Genomic DNA, 19400 nt, shown 5'->3' on the forward strand with positions numbered 1-19400 from the left:
TGTCCAAGATTTTTAGTCGATGCACCTATGGCATCAATTTGAAAATCCTATATTGTGTCAGTCTCAAATGATCATGTTCACAAAGTTGGGCATTCATGCCACCCGTGATCTAGTTTTTTGTCCAAACCACTTAAAAGAACATGTGAACAAATGTAATTCTTCCATTTCAGAGCCATTAGTGACAGTCAAGTTATGGTTTATTAGAAAACTGTTTAGACAGAGAAGGAATCATTGCTAAATGACGGGCCTGGTAGAGCACGTATAGGTATAAATAAGACCTTCCATGAGCTCTAACTTGTTTTGACCAGCCACCTATCCCACATGGTGATCTCCCTGGAAAGTTTACCTAAAATGCACCTTTTGAAGTCTTCTTCAGCAAATGATCAGAAAACAGATGAAAGTTCTCCGGTAGCAGTCGTTGTTTCTGATGATCTACATCACAGACCCTGCATTAGTGAAGTTTTGCTACTTTAAACTTGATATATCCCACGATACTGATGCTCAAAGCTGGTTATGGAAAAAGCTGTTCTGAACACAAACAAGACTTTGGCTTTAGATTTTGATATTTTAACAGATCAGTGTTTAACAGATCAAGTGTGTTTTAATCTCTGAAATTTCAAATCTCCTGCCGTCTAAAATTTGACACACACACACGCACACACACACTCGTTTTCATATCTTAGTGAGAACATCTAATTGACATAATGCTTTCCGCAACCCTAACTATGAAACCCTAACCCAGGGGTGTCGAACTCCAGGCCTTGAAGGCGGGTGTCCTGCCGGTTTTAGATCTCATCCTGGGTCAACACACCTGAATCAAATGATTAATTCATTGTCAGGCCTCTGAAGAACTTTAAGACGTTGAGGAGGTCATTTAGCATTTTAAATCAGCTGTATTGGATCAAGAACACATCTAAAAGCTGCAGGACACCGGCCCTCGAGGCCTGGAGTTCGACACCTGTAATTGTACGTAATTGTAACCCTGACACTAAAACCACATTTTGACCCTCAAAAATGCCTTCAAACTCGTGGCGATGGGAATTTTGTCCCCATAAGTGACTGCTGGTCCCCGCAACTAATTTTCTGTCCTCACAAAGATGCTTAAACATGTACACACCCACACACACACACACACACATAGCGAAAAGGACAAAAAAGGAATGAAGAAATAATTCAAAGCAGACTTGAATAACATAGTGTGACATGTTTGCAAACCTTTTCTTGATGCTGAGAATAGATTGGTTTCTTTAACAAAAGGCTTAAGTCAACATTTAAATAGGAAACATGTCTCGTTCCTGTTTAAATGCGCATCCACCAGCCACCCTCCCTCCCATCCTTCATTTCTTATTTGTTTTTTATTGCAAACCCCCCCATTTGTAATGCAAATATGACGGCTGAATGATGGAAAAAACACACATTCAGAGAACTTCCCTGATTCCATAATTAGTACCTACAGCTCTGGTAAAAAAAAAAGAGCTCCTAAACAAAAGAGAGAGCGAGTGAGTCGAGCAGAGATTTTAAAAGGGGCAATGCAGAGAGGTTTACTTTGCATTAAGTGTCCATATACATGTGTTTATTTGGGCTCAGATGTGTTTTTTGGTGTATGTGCACAGGAGCTCATGAATGATTCAGAGCACTTCATGCTGTCGCTGTGGGAGTTAAGGTTGAATACATACATGAACAAGCACTACAATTACTTTAAAACACATACTGCACATGTGTCAAACCTCCTTGTAGTGCTGCTTAGATTTCAAATGCTTGATGACTCAAGTGTGAGCTACTCTCTGGTTTATTTGCATGTCGAAAGAAGAAAGCGGCATATGAAAAATATATACTTTCATCGAACAAAGTTAACAAGCCCTCGACGGTGAAATATTTTGATTGATGGTCCAATTTCCCCGTGTGAATCAGTTTGCTGACAGGAAATGAAACTAGAACCAAAACCTGGTGAATACAAATAATGTTTGGAGGAATGTTTGCTCTGAACTCGAAAGAAAAAAAAAGACGATTACATTTTCCAAAAGACAGATATTTTGTACGCACAGGTGACAAGATCACACTTTGTCATTATTTATCATTTTGCCGAAGACTGAAAACATCACATCAAACAAAGCGTATAATTTGAAAGACAGCTGGGCAAGTTCTTCAAAGAGGACACTAAGTATTTGAGGAGTTTCTGATGTGATATGACACCAACTTACAAGCGTGACACAATGCCTATGAGTGGCTTAAGGAAGTCATTGAAAACAAGCTACATACTTCAAAAAAAGCAGCATGTCTGCAAAATTGATCATATATTTGATCATCTGCTTAGATAAGCATGAACTGTTACCAGCATATATGTTATTATGTAAATAGAAGTAGAGTTTTAAGGCATCATGTGTACTGATTTCTCCATGTCCTTCCAACTTTTGACCTTGGGCATGAACAAAAGTGAAAGTCACAGTCAAATGCCTAGGCAACATAGGTACTCGTGTTCCCAAGGCCTATTATATTGTTGTGAAGTTTGACGATGATCCACAAAAAATTGTGGATACTATAAAGTTTTTACTGATTTTCAAATTTGGTGCAAATTTGACGTTTACACCCGATTTTCACCAAAATGAAATCAGTTGAATCTGTTATTAGTATCTACCATCACACAAAATTTGGAAATGATTTTTTGAAAACTGTAGATGCTAATTGGCTAACAAGCAGAGAGACAGACAAACAAATGCAAGTGATTACATACTCCCTCCCTTTGGGGGGAGAATTACTCAATCACTTGGCAGAAACTCAATGCATCTAGGAAAACCAGAGTTCAAACCAAGCATTAGAAGAGAGAAGAAAAGTGCTTTAGCTAACTTTGAATGTGCCATGGTTGTTTGTGTCAGACGGGCTGGTCTGAGTATTTCAGAAAATGTTTTATCTACTGAGATTTGCCAACACAAGTCATCTATAGAAATGACAGAGAATGATTGAAAAAAAAGAGAAAATATCCAGAGAGTTGCAGTTATCTAGGTGAAAAAGCCTTGCTGATTCCAGAGGTCAGAGGAGAACCACCAGATTGCTTCGAGCTGTCAGCTATGACAAGAAACTGAGGCAACAGCTCAAACGGGCTCCCCAAATCTGAACAACAGAAGACTGAGAAAAACGTTAGTTTCAATTTTCTGTTGCAGCTTTTAGATGATGGGATCAGAATTTGATGTAAACAACATGAGATCATGGATCTCTCCTGCATTATTGTTGCTGGCCATGTCCATCCCTTTATGACCACCCTGTATAATCTTATGATAGCTGCTACCAGCAGGACATGATGGCCTCCACAGTGACCAGATTTCAATCCAATAGAGCATTATCAAGACTTAGTGGAATGAGAGATTTACATGATGGATGTGCAGCTGACAAATCTGCAGCAACTGTCTGATGCTATCATATCAAAATGGACCAGAATCGCCCGAGGAGTGTTTCCAGCACTTTGTTGAATCTATACCAAAACAAATTGAAGCAGCTCTAAAAGTAAAGGGGGTCCAACCAAGCACAAGCAAGAGGTAATTAATAAAATGACCTTTTGACGGTAAATATGCTTAAAATGAATTCACATTCAGTTATTTTAAAAATGTTTGCAAAATTTGTAATATGACCCACAGTGCTGGGCACTTCATGGAACAAACGAAGAGTATTCTGTTTATCAGATGCATGTTCTGCTTAGATGTGTTTGTAAAAACAGTGAACGGGTGAAAATTTGGGATATTACAAGACTGTGACTGGTGGTTATAAAAGAGACGTCAGAAGGAAAGAAGCACATGGTCAAGAAATTTCTTATGTTATATTGAAATAATGTGAAGCTCTTGTGTTATTACTTAATTAGAGTTTAGTTGGTTTTTATTCTAGTTTAGGTTCATCCATGTCTCTGTGTTTATGAGTCTTTTCCTGTCTTTGGTTTAAGTCTGTCTCGTCCTCTATGTTGCACTTTTAGCTGTGCCAGTACTTTCGTCTCTCCATGTGTTCCGCCTCTCCCCTCTGTCATGTGTTTCATGTATGCGTTTCCATGTTGTAAAGCTCGTGTTCTCATGTCTACATTCTATTATGTTTCTTGTTTTATTGTGAAGAGCCCGTTCCATGCTCAGTGTGTTTAGTTGTACTTCCCCTGTGGGAAGTCTCCAGGTTCGTTTGTGTCAGCTGTGTTTCCCCAGGTGTTTCCACTTCCCTCATTACCCCTCAGTGCATTTATGTCTTCTGTCTTTGTCTGTTTGTCACCATTTCAAGTTACATCTGGTCAAAGAGTTTTCTTTCTGCTGTTCAGGTTCATGGTCCGTTTATCTCTTGTCATAGTTTTTCATGTTCCTGTTCAGACCATGTTCAAGTCAGTTTTTATGTTTTAGTTTTAGTTTTTCTCCAGTTTGCTTTACCTTGTTTTGACATCAGCCGAGATATAAACGGCACACTTTTTTTTAATACCTTGTTTTTCTCCTGTGTCCGCATTTTTGGTCCACACCTCCATGACAGTTTTTAAGACTACATGAATGGTATGTTGGTTTTTTTATAATCATGATGATCCTTTTGAGAGCCAGCTGAGGGTTTCCTATTGTTTCTAAACTTTAAGCTAAACTAATGCATCTGGAGTTTTGCTGTTTGTTCATACTAAGCATTTGCACATAAAAAGTGGTCTTAATTTTCTCTCAGTGAGACTGTAGAGGTATATTTTCACATTAGTGGATAATTTTGAAAGCACCAAAGCCAGCTTCAGTATTTATATTAGATCCATTAATCTTTGGGCTCTAATGCCCTGATAAATTGTGAGTGTAGGCTAACAATCTTAAGTAGAGCAATTCATTTTGGTTTCACCTGTGAGATAGACAAAAGCGCTGTGCTCTTGGATTCCATCCGTGGTTCTCAGTCTTGTAGTATAAAGACCTTCATGCTCCTTGTGTGCAGCCCTTAAGGTGATGACGGCCTTGGTGTCAAATGTTTTAATCTCCACATTGCTGGACTGATGCAGCTGTACACCTGGAAAATGGGGAAAAACAAGCTAAAAGTCAAGAATAATGCTTTTATGACTTATTACTTTCATTTTACCAACTTCACTGTTCAAAAAGGTCTTTCACGCCACTAGACCATTGGACTCGAGGTAATTAATGCTTTAATTTGAACTTCTGGCTGTGTCCATATTTTAATGAGGCCATTATTCACCCTCTTTTAATTTTAGGAAAATTTTAAAACTGCCTTTATGTCCAAAACATTATAAAAAGTTGTGGCCAACCAACTACCAGAAGTTTGAACTGCTCACAACATTTTAGATAACTTTCAGCCTGCGTTTCTCCAGATTCACTCTACTGAAATTCAAATGAAATTTTAACACACAGAATGAGATGAAAGGCAGGTAACTATTCAATCCTTATACTCTTGCTTCTGTCAGCTGCTTTGACACAGTTGATCGTAGAACCCTGATTAAGAGACTTAGATTGTGGGTGTGCATTTTGACTTATTTTCTTCCCATCTCTCTTACTGGAGTATTACACTTGCTTTTGCTAATTTTGTGTCCTCTCCTGCTGCTTTATCCCGTGGTGTGCCGCAAGGTTCGGTCCTGGGACCTATCCTGTTTGCTCCCACTAGGACACATCCTGAATAACCTTGAAGACATTTCATACCATTGTTATACAGCTGATATTTCATTGTACTTGTCTTTGAAACCCCAGAATATGACCAAATTATCTGTTGTTCAAGACTGCATCCATGTTCTAAAGGACTGAATGGCAGCCTATTACCTGTTTCTGACTACACAAAAACTGATGTTATGATCTGTGCCCCTGACATCTTTGTTCCCAAAAGTAATTTAAATCTTGGACCTTGGGATATTTTGCGCTGAGTAAATCATCCCTGGATTGCTTGCAGATGATCCAGAATGATGCTGAGGCTTCTCACCAGGGCCTCCAGAAGGTCCAACGTGACCCCAGTTTTGTCTTCTTTACACTAGCTTCTCAAGAAGTTTAGAGTTCAATTTAAAATTCTGGTGATCAGAGCCCTCCATCGTCAGTTGCCTCCATATATCAGTGAGCTACTACAGCCATACATAACTTCTAGATCTCTGAGGTCTGCTGATCCTTAGATCTGTGCTTTTGAGGTGTGGAGAATTTGCTTACTCTGGACCGAAGATCTGTGTTGATACATTTCTAAAAGAAACTTAAGACCAGCCTGTGTAGGCTTGCCTTGATTTAGTTTTATACCATTTTAATTGTTGTGTATTATTCTCTTCTGCAAAGCACTTGGTGAACTTTGTTCTTTGAAAATGCAATATAAATAAACCTTACTTACTTAATTATTTTATATTTGCAACACTTACCATCTCTAAACCAGCTGACATCCTTCTGGAAGAGGAGCAGAGCTGAGGTGAATGTACACTCCAGGGTGAGGGTGTCACCCTCTTTCACCCAGGTCGGGGGAAAGGAGGTGCCAAACCGAGCTTCCTGTAAGGCTAGAAGAGATGGGAGGAATGGAGCAGGAGTAAGAACACATGGGCGATAGAGACAGAAATGCCTAAAAAGACCATCTAATGCAGACTAGAATAGCCAAACTAGAAAAAGACCCACTGCTTTATCCAAGCACAGACACACACAGCAGCTATAAGAGAATTCCCCGGGGGAAACGTCACAGGACAGCAGAAAAGCTGCAGATGGCACACTTTGTTTTTAAGTGAACAGTTCCTGACAAGTTATTCCTTTAGCTGCCTGTCATTCTCTGCCTTGTCAAAAACAGCAAAGCAGTACAATCCGGACGTGCAAGATATCTGTGCCATGAAGTCTCGTCAAATCCCATTCTCAGGGATGAATCTGAAAGATTGTGACATGCTTCTCGTAATGATCTTGTTCTGCATAGAAGTCCGGGCTATCACAGCAGTGTGCGTAGCATTATTGAAACACACCGCAAAGATGTTTGCTTCCCATCATTCAAATCCTGCATTTCCCTCAGTGCACTGATGTTATGATAAATTTACCGCAGTCACGCTTTTGTTTGAGTGATTTGTTTTGGAAAATACAATCAGCTCCATATGAGATAATCAAGTATCAGTTACAAAAAAATAGCAGCATGCAATTCTTCAGCACATTCTCGTAGCAAGCGGCCCCTGATGCCATTACAAGCTGATAAAGCTTCATTCAACATGATTGCCACTTAATTTCTGTGTGCGTAGTGAAAATATTGGATTGTCTCGCACCTACATGGTCATTCCTCAGAAGCAATAGTGTAATACATACATAAATTATATTGCTCCTGACTTTACTTTTCCAGTTTTGCCACATCTTTAAAATCCCTTTACGATAAAATCAGCACGCTTTCAATAGAAACCTTGCTTTCTTTAGAAACGCGCGCATTTGCACAGTCAGCATATGAAATCTGTCAAACCTGACAAGAAACGCGCATCTGTGCAAGATGATGACAGTGGACAGAGTTGACTACCAGTAAATTTTCAACAGTGCATACACCATTAGGTCACAACATTAAAATAACTCGTATAAAAACAATCCAGCTTGTTGAGAAATGGTCACAGGCCTTTGCTGTCTGAGACTGGTATCCTTGGGTCCTATGGGTTACAGGCAGGGTTTTCAAAGGGTGGCCTGCAGGCCAATGGGAGCCCTTGGTAACCATTGCGAGGCCCGTGGGGGCAACAACTAAATAATCTAGGACTCGATATTGCCCTCATTCACTTTATGTAACAGCTCAGAGCAAAACTAAGGGAGCTTTTCTCTTTATTTACAACACTTCACACATTCCCAACCCCCCCAACCCCATGGTTAAATAAAACTATAAACCAGAACCAGAAGATAACACATTAGAAGCATCTGTGCTTTTTTTTTTTCTTTTGGAATTTTTCTTTTCGGCTTGGCAAGTGTATATAGAACATACACATCAAAGTAAAATCCACATGAATACCAGGACCCAAAGTTTCCCAGCAGGACACTGTGTGGTACCAAGATGATCAATGTTATTCACGTCACTATTAAGCAATTTGAATGTTGTGGCACATCAGGGTAGCTAGACAGTAAAGCTTGATTGCTTGTGCCCTGCAGTCAAGCAATAAAACTGATGGGTAAAATAACCCATATTCACATCCCTAATATGAATAATAAAAGATATATACACAATATGACCCATTATGGTTGTTGCTTCATTGAAAATGTGTGAGACTGCAAGTGGATATTCTGTTTCTAAAAATTTATTTTGGCTCCTCCTTAAACCGACCCCTCTGCATGTCCTCCTCTACATCCATGAATCTTGTCTGTGGTCTTCCAAATTCAATGTCCATTGCCCCGTATGTTTCAAAACCACATCACTGTTGTCTCTTTATCCTGCTCACTCCCAATGAAAATTCTAACATGATAAACTCTGCTACCTCCAGCTCCACCTCCAGTCTCCAAACCATTATAGAAGTCTCACTCACGAGACCTGCTTGATTCGGCAAAAGTTCTGCCTATCCTGGTGCAACTGTCTCCATTTTCTGGGCTTGGGACCAGCATTAAGGGTACACAGGGTTGTGGCCACCTGTGGCTGGGTTATGTTTGCAAAAGTCATTTATATAAGTGTTAAGTTAAATCTGGGCACTAAAGCTACTTGGAAAAGGTTGGATGAAGATGGTAATTTGTGAAAATACTAATAAAAATAAATTAAAAAACAACGGGAAGTTGAAGGGACATTAACTAGTTTAATATAAAACTCTAAACAGTGTATATATTTTTTCAGGATGTCATGTTTTATACAAAAACAAGAGGTCCTTGTAAGATAAACATGTCTATGTCAGATAGCTGTTCCTGGCAAAACTGCTTTTTTGGCTTGATCAGATTGCCAGCATATATGTATATAAATGATGTAGTTCTAGGTTAAAAAGTCCTGAACCCCACACATGGCAGAAGCTAATCTAGGCCACAGAGTGCCACAGCTAGTACGAGGTGCTCCGCAGCTTGAAGCGAAGTGGGATAAATCTCCCGCTGTCCCTGGAATGAAATATACATGACTGTCGTTTCTGCTCACTTGGAAGCAAGTCGTTTTATCCCTTCAGTAACTACCCCACAAATAGTCTTACTTATGCCTGTACATCTATGAACACCCACACAGAAACATAAATTCCCGTGATATCCAAACATCAGTGTGCAGCTCCCTTTCATTCCTCCCATGTCTTTCTTTAAGAGGTGCCACATGCACAGCAGAGCCAAACGTTGTGTCACAGTCTTCAAAGTCACTCAGCCTGCCCTCGTTTACTGGTGGAGGGAGGAACTTCAAAGGGTGGCAGAGAAAATGAAAGGGGACACTTTTCATTAGGCCCTGGCGTGAAACTTACCGGAGGTCTGTGAGCGCTCCGAACCAGCCACGGCTCCTTGATATGCTGAATCGCAGAGTGGCAGGGCGGCAGAGCAGGACAGATTGGAGAGTGGCAGGCAGGGTCAGAAACAGAGAGAAAAGCAGTGAATGATACTGTGAGACTGAAGAAGAAACACGTTTTTTTAAAAAAGAAAAAGATAAAGCAGAAGGAAAATCAAACCTGGCAATGCCACATTTATGCAAGTCACATCTAATATTCTCTTTAACCTAAGGCTGTGTTAAAGCCTGAAGAATACCTGTGAAATGTAGAAGAAGCCTTGAAGTGTCTCATTAAAGTCATTAAAGTGAGCTGGAGCATTCAGGAAGTGAAGCCTTTTCATAAAAGGGCAGGTAGGTCAAGGAAATAAATAAATAAATAAATAGTTTCTGTAACACTGCTGCGAGGCAGTATAGCACACTGTAGATGTTATTAGTCACTGCTACACCCACTGTCTCATTTTAATTTATTATGCATGAGCACAGCAACGGGACCTGTTTTTCTGATCATTTCCGTTGATGCCGGTTCTCTTACAAACACCAAATTTATATAGAAACTCAGATAATGAGGATAGAAAACTGCACTGTGGAGACCCGAGGCATTAGGAGGATGGAGATACAAACATTTGGTCAAATTTAGCCAGCATAGCATCTGCACCCTGGGGACCTTAATGATCATCTGTGCAACAAAATAAAGCAAAAAAAATAAATGAAATGGTCATTTATTATAGCAGGATTTCAAAATATGCATTTACGTTAGATGCAAGTAGACTAATGAAGAAAAACATGCCTTCAAGGAAAAACCCAGCGCTACATTCATGGTGCAATGTAACAGGAAGTTTAAGTAAATATTCATGGAAGCCTCAGGTGCTGGTTAAATTTAACGTTTGAACTTTATTTTAGTTAAACACAATATCGTCTTGTTCTCTAATTTCTCAGTGGCTAGTCGAACCACCTGGGATGTCAGGGGCGGAGCTTCTTTAATCTGAAAATAAAGTTAAAGTTAAACAAGGTAAAAATAATTTAAAAAATCAGTTTCACTTACTACTTTTATTCTACTTGTCAAACTAACAGGTGCATGGCTGACAGTTGGACAGGCTGCAGTTGAGACACTTGTTTCTACAGGCTGTGCAAACGATGGTTCATGGACACCAACAGGCTGGGATATAACACCATCTTCAAGGCAGAAACCGCATCAGATTTGTGCACTGGTGCTAAAAAGCCAGATGTCCTAACCTGCTGATTGTGTGAACTTGCCCATAAGAGCACAACTGATTGAAGAATGCCCTCCAACACTGACTGCAGATGATGGTGAGTAAATTTACTTAATATTGCTTACGATTAATTTACTTAAGATGTTAGTCTGTTAAAATACTAGGATCGCCTTACATGGCTGATGTCAGTGGTCTTGACTCGTGCAGTGTGGTTTCATAATTCATCCTTTATAAGGATATTTCTTTCAGGTTGTTTTTTTTTTGCAGTAGATATTTTTTAATATGTTTTAGGTGGTGTTCTTCTTTTGTTTTGACCACACTTCTCCAGTTTTCCCAATGTTTTTAAGGGTATCCTGCATACCATGGTGAGACGTTTTCAGCTAATACCTCTTTCTGAATCACCTTGTAGGTGCCAAAATACTATATCTAACTCGAGAAACTAGCTTAAAAATTTGATTTGAAATCGGTTCTTTGGTAATTTGTCTGTTATGTGTGGACAACACTCAGATGTTAGGGACAGAATTTGGCATAAAAGGTGAAGGCATGAATCCATCTTGCCTTACATCCGTGTTTCTAGCTGGTGATAGAGGTGTGATGCTGTGGGGGATATTTTCTTGGCACACTTTGGACCCTTTAGTAGTAGCTGAACATTGTTTAAACACCACAGCCTACCTGAGCATTGTCATTCACCGTGTCCAACCCAACATGACCACATGTATCCATCTTCTGATGACTGATTTCAGCAGATTAACACATAATGTCGCAAAACTCGGATCATCTCAAACTAGTCTCTTGAACATAACTGCGAGTCAACTGTTGGCCTCCACAGTCACTAAATCTCAATCCAGTAGAGACTGGGATGTGGTGGAAAGAGAGATTTGCATAGTTGATTTGCAGCTGACAAATCTGCAACAATTGCATCTGCCATCAGGTCAATATGGACCATTTCTGGCATCTTGTTGAATTTGTGTTGAATAATTAAAGCAGAGAGGGTTAAACTTCTCCAGTGAGTGTATGAAAAGTATGTTTATGGGGAAAATAAAGAAGTTTGAAAATGTTAGAATTGTGAGATCTAAAGTTCATTTTTTCATGCTTCCGATGTATGATCTCGAAGGAATTGCACTCAGGAAGCCAGAACTCGGGTTTTATTTGAAAATGGAAAAAGATAAGCTAACAACAAAACAACAGCGGCGGTATCATCAGTGTGCAATAGTCAAAGAAGTGTTTGTGTAGTTTCAGGGGAATATTGTTTCAATGGTGTTGATCAGAGGTAAAAATTGTGTAAACCAGGTTAGAAAAATGTTCAAACTAAGTGAAATTCTGCAGTGTAAATGCCCTTTAGACAAGTCGCACTCCCTCCTCAAATAATTTACCCTGTCAGTGTCTCATTGCCAGCCTGACTGAAACTAGACTCTTCAGTCTTTTGGGGGCAGTTGTACTGTATTCCATCTTTGTGTTGTTCCTACTGGTTTTTGAGCAAAGCTGACTCGATATGAAACAAGAAACCACTCACAGTTCACCACGAGCGTTCCAAAGGTCACAGCTTCACCCAGGAGACTCTTGGCTACCACTTTGTACTCGCCAGCATCATCAGGAGAGCACCTTTTGTAGAAGATATAGAATGTCATCTGTTTGTGAGTGAGAGTTGAAAGTGGGTGAATTTCAAGCCACAAGAGATGTTGAAAAAGCTGTGACCTCTTTTCATGTGCTGGATTTGGGCAATAGAAAAAACCTGCAACACAGCACGCACATTTATTTCTTAACTGAACAGGCACGTTTTATCTCATAACACCACCATTTCATTTCCTTATCTTACCTACAAGTAGCTGCAGTTTCTTATTCCATTCCTAATTTGTCAGTGGCAAGGTCAAGTAATCTGCAGCGTGCCCTATCTTGCACGCTTCCATCACATTCATTCCAGTTTTCCAGACTTAATTAGGGATTTGAGCTAGTGACCCACCTTCTGATCTCCAGTGTGTTGAGACCAAATTTTTGTTGAAGATTGTAGTTCCACGGTCGGTCAGATATTATCAGCGGCTCGCCATCCTTGTACCTGCCGAAAAAGTACATAATTTTTGTTTTTTGAATATCAAAGGAAATGAACATCAGGCTGTACTTGGGTGGTTTATGCTCCTGCCTACTAATTACTCATGCACAGCTTTCATAATCAATTGTTAGTTTGGCTGAATGTCTGACGACTACAGGGGGTCTTTGATCTGTTATTCTGTCTTGTGCTGGGCATTGTTGAGGGCAGCCCTTTGTAGCTCATTGGGCTTGATGGGTCCCATATGGGGTAGTGAAACTCATGAGCCACAGGTTGTGCGGATCTCATAGCTCATGAATACTACGCATACACAGTCTTTTCATCAGCGAGTCTCACAGCAGCTCAGGTATCAAGGTCGACAGTTTGGCACATTGCCTGAATTAACACAGATTATTTCATATTAATACCGCGTGCAATATTCAGCTCAGGGTTCTGGACAGTAATGTCATGACTCTTGGTCTTTTCGTTTATTTTGCAAGTAAGTTTTGGACTTTTAATGTATCCTTTTGTTAATCTGTTAGCATACACAGATGTATAATCTAACCTACCCTCTTACCTTTCACATCAAGTATAAACTTCTAAAGTCTACACGACAAACACAGTGTTTCTGTGTTTTTGTGTATTTTGGATCAATCACATATTAAATAATGATACAATGAGGTGCTGCCACTAAGGACTGTTTTGTTCATAGAAGATTTATCTTTCTGTTTTTGCTCTGACTTCCCAATACCCAAGGATATTCAGTTAGCATGGATATAAAATATAGAAAGCAACAAATCATCAAACTCAACTCTGAAACCAGAATGCTTTCTAGCTTGATAAATGACTTAAAAAGTAATTTTCTAAACCTGTTCGTTTTTTTTGTGTGTGTGTTGATAGACTGATTATTTCACCTCTGATTATATAAAACGCAGTTTCTCCCCAAAAGGTACAACTCTGCAAACAATTTATTCTGCTCTAACTCACTCTAACCGAGCAAGAATTGAAATTAAAGGGACACAATTATGCAGATGACCCCATGTCAGATTGAATAGAAACTTTTGGAGCTCATGTTTAAAGAAGCAGTCACCGGGGGAATGACATGGAGGAAATAGCCATGGGTGGGCTGAAACAGGTGCCTGGTCTACAATATGCAGTATTCTCAGTCTCATGTTTTCCTTTTTACACACCTATGATTCAATCAAACCCAAAAATACAAATGGTTTAACATACCAAAATAAAATTCCCCTTCCACTTAGTGATGTTAGGTCAGCTCTGCCATTAAACTTTCATTTTTATGAATTTTTATGAAATATTATTTAAAAAACAAACAAGCACTCCAAAAAAACCTGTCACTTAAACCCCCCCAACAAAAAACGTTAATAGATTCCAAAGTCTGCTATGATGACAGTCTTTTTCCTGCTTTCCTGCAGAGCAAGATCTCAGGCAATCCAATTGTTCCTTAGGCCGCCAATCATCAATTTTTCATTGTGAAAACTACAATTACCTAAATAAAAAATAAATGTATAACAAGGATTCACAACATGAAAATTTGCTGTGAATGACATAAACACACGTGACACATAAACACCTAAAACATAAACAGATTTCCTTAATATTTATTATATGTAGCTATTTATGAGATTATTTATGAGATAACATGACAATGCAGTTCAAAATATACAAATTTTACAATAACAAATTGTTGATTCCCCTTTATGTCTGCTAGCTGCTGTGCTGGAAGTTCCAGAGTGTTCAATGGTGAATTAGCTATGCTGACGAATGTTTCTCCCGTCTCTTCTTTACTTTTAAAATGTTCATTTATCAGCTGGAACAAATGCAGATATCGATATGTATGGCTAGACCAGAGGATAGGAACCCATTTCCCCAGGATATTGCACCTTGTGTCACAGACAGTGACCAGCTATGTGTGTGTGATGTGTGTCTGTATATAAAAAGGGTGGAATTTACAAGTTGAAGGATACTGCATGCTCACAGAGTAGTCAATTACAGGGTCGACCCACCATAAAGCATGCCCTGCTTTTTCCTCCTCAGTGACTGTAATGGGAACCATAATTTATTAAATAAGCTTCATGTTGTGTTCAGTGAAATCTGAAATCAGTGACAGTGTCACTGAATTCAGCAGCAAAATGTCGAGTTCACACATCAAGAAAGCTAAAGACTTTTAAACAATCTGGCTTCTTCTTCATTTAAACCCGAGTAGTCGCATCTTGCTGGCCATTAGAACAAATGCAGATTTAAAGCAATTAAACATTGACTTACTGTTCATTTATACTGTTGACAGTATAAAAAAGTAGTTCCTCCAGTAAAATGCTTAGAACAAGTTTTGTGGTTTGTTATTTTTATATTTGTATTTATTTTGCTTAAGTTGGTCAGGATTTTATAGGAAGAGTGATGCTCCTGGATTTTTCAGTTGTAGTTTTTGGCCCTTACAGCTCCAAAATAGGCAAGGCACATCTGGTTGTATTATATTTAAGAGATTGTAGATGTTTCTACAGCATATCTACAAAACTAGACAAGTGACGTCGTGGTTAACACCACAGGACGCAACTTTGCCTATGGTCCTGTGATTTTGTGGGGAAACTGCACATTTTTTAGCATAAAGAATGCAGTAGTAGAAAGAGATGAGGGTACTCACCATGTCACCTTTGGGGTTGGACAGCCCTGGACAGTGCAGGAGAGTTTCACAGTCATGCCTTCCCAGACAGTGTGAGCCCTCAGAGGGATTGGAAAGTCTGGGGCCTTCTGACTCAGTTGCTCCAGGTACCTCATGTGGGCAGATGCCTTCATTTCTGCCTGAGGTACAGACAGAGTGGTGAAATTATCCATGGAAGGAAAACATGAATGTCTATAAATATTTATTGTAGATGGATGGAGGATGGAAAATTATATATTAAAATTAGCAACAGTAACCAAGAGGGAGCCTTTCAATAAAAATATTCTGGTTGTTATCTACCAATCAGAAAAGCTGCATTTATTTAAGGTGGTCAAACTGTGGCACCTTTTCTCCAGAAATGCTAATATCTAAACAGTTTTGCAGTCTATTGATGAATAAAATAAAGAGATTCTTAAGACAAATACTTGACTGTACCTGTTTGCGAAGAGCTATTTTGTTAACACGAGTGCGTAACAGCTGCTGGTTCCTGATCACATCTATTTCCACCCTCTCCGCCTCATTCCCAAACATTGTCCACTGCTCTCTCTCATACTCTTCATCAGCAGCCATGGTTTCTTTTAGGATTTCCCTGTTGGTGTAAAGCATGAAGTAATTTAAACTTGTTTGGTGGTTATTTATTTGCTGTTTCACAATGTTGGATGATTTGTCCCGAGTATAGTATTGTGGATGTTGTTGAAAAGAAACAACACTACTACTACATTGCTCCATCCTGCAGTAGCACCTTGGTAACTTCTGCAGCCTTTGGTGTGTTATATAAGCCAAGCCAGGTCCCAGATGTTTTTTTGTTTTTTTACTTTATTGCCTAAGAAGGCTCACATTAAGTCTACTTGTATCCTTATTTGGGCATTCAGTCGGACAGTAGTGAGCAATTAATTTTCTCAAAGGGCCGCTGGGACTGGTTTGGAGTTCCAGTTATGCTAATGTGGCCTCTTGATGTAGTCCACAACAGTCCTAGTCCCTTGTGTGGCCTCTTGGGGAAGTTAATGGCCCACCCCTGCACTAGGAGGTGCCAGATTGCCATTTTGGTTGTCTCACTAACTCGAGCCATCCAATAGATCAACAGATTTAGGTCTAATATTACTGTAGTTTCTGTATCTGTTTCTCTCTTTCTAGACTGGGGTAATTAATCCCAAGGCAAACTTCGACTGCAGTGGACAGAGTTTTCTGTCTGGGTTGTCCTTACCAAGTATGATTTAGATCATTCTGCTTAAAAATGTGAATTTTCAAAAACAAAAACAATTTTCTCTCATTACAGCTCCAAAGTTGTTAGCTACATACTTTTTTTACAGCTCTCTTTTGGATGCTGTTGAGGCTTGTGCACTGTGACTGATAGTTATGCTGACACAGGCAGCTATAGCTGGTGCCTGTCTGCTAAGCTTCACCTACGTTAATTAGATTCACTGAACTGGACCTCCCAAAGGTGTTTGTGCTGTTGGTGTGAGTAGCATGTTAAAAAACATCTAGCATTCATCAGAGGTAACAGCAGAAACTTGAAATGCAGGCAAAATTTTAATCATGTTTTGCAATAGATGGCTTTACCTTTTGAGAGAATCCAAATAGCATTTCTTTTTCACTTTAAGAGGGGCATAATAAAATTTCAGTGTGTCCCACTTCATTTACAGTCAAATGCTAGTTTTATGATATTTGTCAGTTTGTCTTCTCAAAAGCTCCTTGATGAGGTCATTAGTTCGCTGCTCAATTTGTACCTTTCTGTCATTTCACATAAGCACAGTTCTCGCACACGTTCAAAGGCTTTGAGGCGTTGGTATTTATGAGTTGTACATCAAGCCTGGCTGCCACTGCTGATTCACATCGCTGTAAAACGATGCAACGCTTCTACCCTGATGAACACCTCTTCAGCAATCCTTCAGGTGTGGACAGTTCAAAGCGACACCGTGTCGTCGACCGTGTCACATCCTCGACTTGCCTTTCATCAGGCTGGTTGTCATGGAGATGCAAGGCAGCTGTGATAGTATATTCACTCAGAAGAAGCAAATTTAATGTTTTTTTGGGGGGGGGTTTTTTCAGGGCAAAAAGGTGACACACTAAGTAGGAAAACTTACATTACTAGAGGAAGAGGTTCAAGGCTTGTTTTTGATTCGTCTCTTCTTTGTGTTAATCTAAGTGTTTGTGAAGTTACAAAGTTAATCCCTACCAGCTCTCAGCTCTTGAACCTGTGCTCTGATCTCCTTGTAAAAGCTGTTAAACAAACCAGACGCCTCTTAAAAAATTAATGAAGCCTTACTGGTAGCCCATGCACGTTTGCATGACATATTGATGGTATGAATATGTATACATCTCCTCTGTACATCCGGTTAATCCATTTGAATAGATATATACGTACTGGAACACGCTATCATGTAGTTATAGTTATTATGAATACTCTCATCATTTCTCATCATGGGAGAGGTGTGCATCTTGAAGCAGTTTTTGACTGACAGACCCCAGGGATTAATTATTTGCCACAGCAGAGAGAAAGAATCTTAAATATTCACACGAGCAGTTCTCTGAGCTTCGATGGATGCTAGAGCATGAATCGCTCTGTAAGTGGCCGAGATCTTTCAGTTAAATACACAAACTTCTTGATTAAATGGGCAAATAAATATGTGCAAACACACACTAACAATCCCATGTGCCTAAAAACACAGTTTTTAGTATTTGTTGCCACCGGCTCGTTTAGCAAAGTGTGTTGGTGCTTTTAATCTCTCTGGGTTCAGATTTAAGCCTCGAGTGAAATGAACCACTGGATCACATCGAGTCAGTGGGCATGAAGAGGTTTATGGGTTTATTATTTCTCCAAAACCTTTCCTGTCTCTGCAAAGAAAAGGAAAAACCTTCTTGCCAAGACAAACCGGGCATGCATGAGTCAGCTGCATAATTTATTTCTTACCTCAGACTATGTGGGGAAGATACCGGAGAGACCATTACGTGAATCTGATAGGAACATGTAGTTGCCAGTACAGAATGATCTAGCACATTCGTTTCCGCACAAATCAAAGCGAATGTCATGCTCCCCCATCTTGCAAACGCTCAAGGTCTAGAAATAGTGTGGCAGTTCTCAAGAGCGTTCAGCTTCATCCTTCCATCGTTTCGTTTTTGGCCCGTAGAGGTCAGTCATCTTCAGCTTTTTCCAGCCTCCATCCTAAACTATCCGTCTACACTGTGTTCATCTGAGCACATCTGAGGAGAAAGGAAGTTTGAAGATGCACTTGAGAGGGAATCGACCTTGCAAATTTGCGCAGTAGGGTTTGGGTCTTAAAATCTGAAGGTGACACAAAACTGCAGCATTAGCTGAGCATGTTTGTGGATGGATAGGCACTGGTTGATGAGATAGGAGGGTTGTCGTGGTGATATGGAAGAGGGGACATAATGAGATGCTAAGTTGGCAGGACTACATCATTGCAGCTGAGGCTCATTACTTTCAGTTGTGTTTTGTCTTTCAAGAGGGTGTGATTTCACCCTCGATGACTTCCCCTCTTTTCACTCTTGCTACTTGGCAACTGTCTTCTACTATTTCTAATCTGCTACTTTAATACTCGTTGTGACCTCTGTTCATCCGTCTATTTCCTTTTTTCAGCCACTTGCCAGCCAGAGCTTCCTTTCATGGCCTGAAGAAGGAAATATCTTTGTTATTTTTAGCACTTATGATGAAGTCTACACTAGCGATGTCAAATCCTTTTTGACACAAGAGTGTAATCAGGTTGTGGATAGACTGGAGAACAGGAAACTGGCTGCTGCTAAGCCTTTAAATTTGAAAGTGCTATTGAATTGCAATACAGACACTACGTGACCCAGACAGGACAAGGTGCCCCTAGAGCAGAAGAGGGATTTTGGTAAAGCAAATCAAGTCACTAGAGGCAACAATCCCTCAGCTTGTGTTCTCTGTGACCTAAACCTCTCTATTCTGGGATTATTTTTAGATATGACAGCCGAGCAGTAATCCTGTCCTGGCAACATGATCATAAGACACTTAGAAAGAAAAAGAGTTCATACATGTCATCAGCAAAATCCTCTTATATTCTGATTCACTTACTAAGTTAAAGACCATGTGTTCTGGCAAAAAAATAAGTCCGGCTTGAGTACCAGAATATGTATTCTTTTGCATCGTATATAAAGTCCAACACAATTAACCAACATG

The 19400-nt window shown here is 39.7% G+C and overlaps 1 protein-coding gene and 1 long non-coding RNA gene across 4 annotated transcripts in view; one reads left to right on the forward strand and one right to left on the reverse strand.

Annotated features, from left to right (window-relative positions):
* Window positions 1-19400, reverse strand: part of myom3 (myomesin 3) — a 69902-nt gene that overhangs the window by 37779 nt on the left and 12723 nt on the right. The window contains exons 1-8 of one of the 3 annotated variants that reach the window (XM_025911714.1): window positions 18153-18399; window positions 15677-15830; window positions 15224-15381; window positions 12502-12594; window positions 12055-12143; window positions 9311-9355; window positions 6323-6454; window positions 4828-4989 (exon numbers count right to left, since the gene is read on the reverse strand). In XM_025911714.1, the coding sequence (XP_025767499.1) occupies window positions 4828-4989; window positions 6323-6454; window positions 9311-9355; window positions 12055-12143; window positions 12502-12594; window positions 15224-15381; window positions 15677-15830; window positions 18153-18271 (952 nt within the window). In that variant the 5' untranslated portion in view covers window positions 18272-18399. Of the gene's footprint in view, window positions 1-4827; window positions 4990-6322; window positions 6455-9310; window positions 9356-12054; window positions 12144-12501; window positions 12595-15223; window positions 15382-15676; window positions 15831-16801; window positions 16921-18152; window positions 18400-19400 lie in introns of those variants that run through there. The other 2 variants (XM_025911715.1, XM_003450553.5) reach the window with 2 other exon arrangements.
* LOC109204189 (uncharacterized) lies at window positions 4223-6306 on the forward strand. The gene is made up of 2 exons (XR_002063743.2): window positions 4223-4508; window positions 5559-6306. It is a non-coding gene; the product is annotated as an uncharacterized LOC109204189 (long non-coding RNA).

Source organism: Oreochromis niloticus, linkage group LG11 (genome assembly GCF_001858045.2).
Source record: "Oreochromis niloticus isolate F11D_XX linkage group LG11, O_niloticus_UMD_NMBU, whole genome shotgun sequence".
Classification (NCBI taxonomy): Eukaryota; Metazoa; Chordata; class Actinopteri; order Cichliformes; family Cichlidae; genus Oreochromis; species Oreochromis niloticus.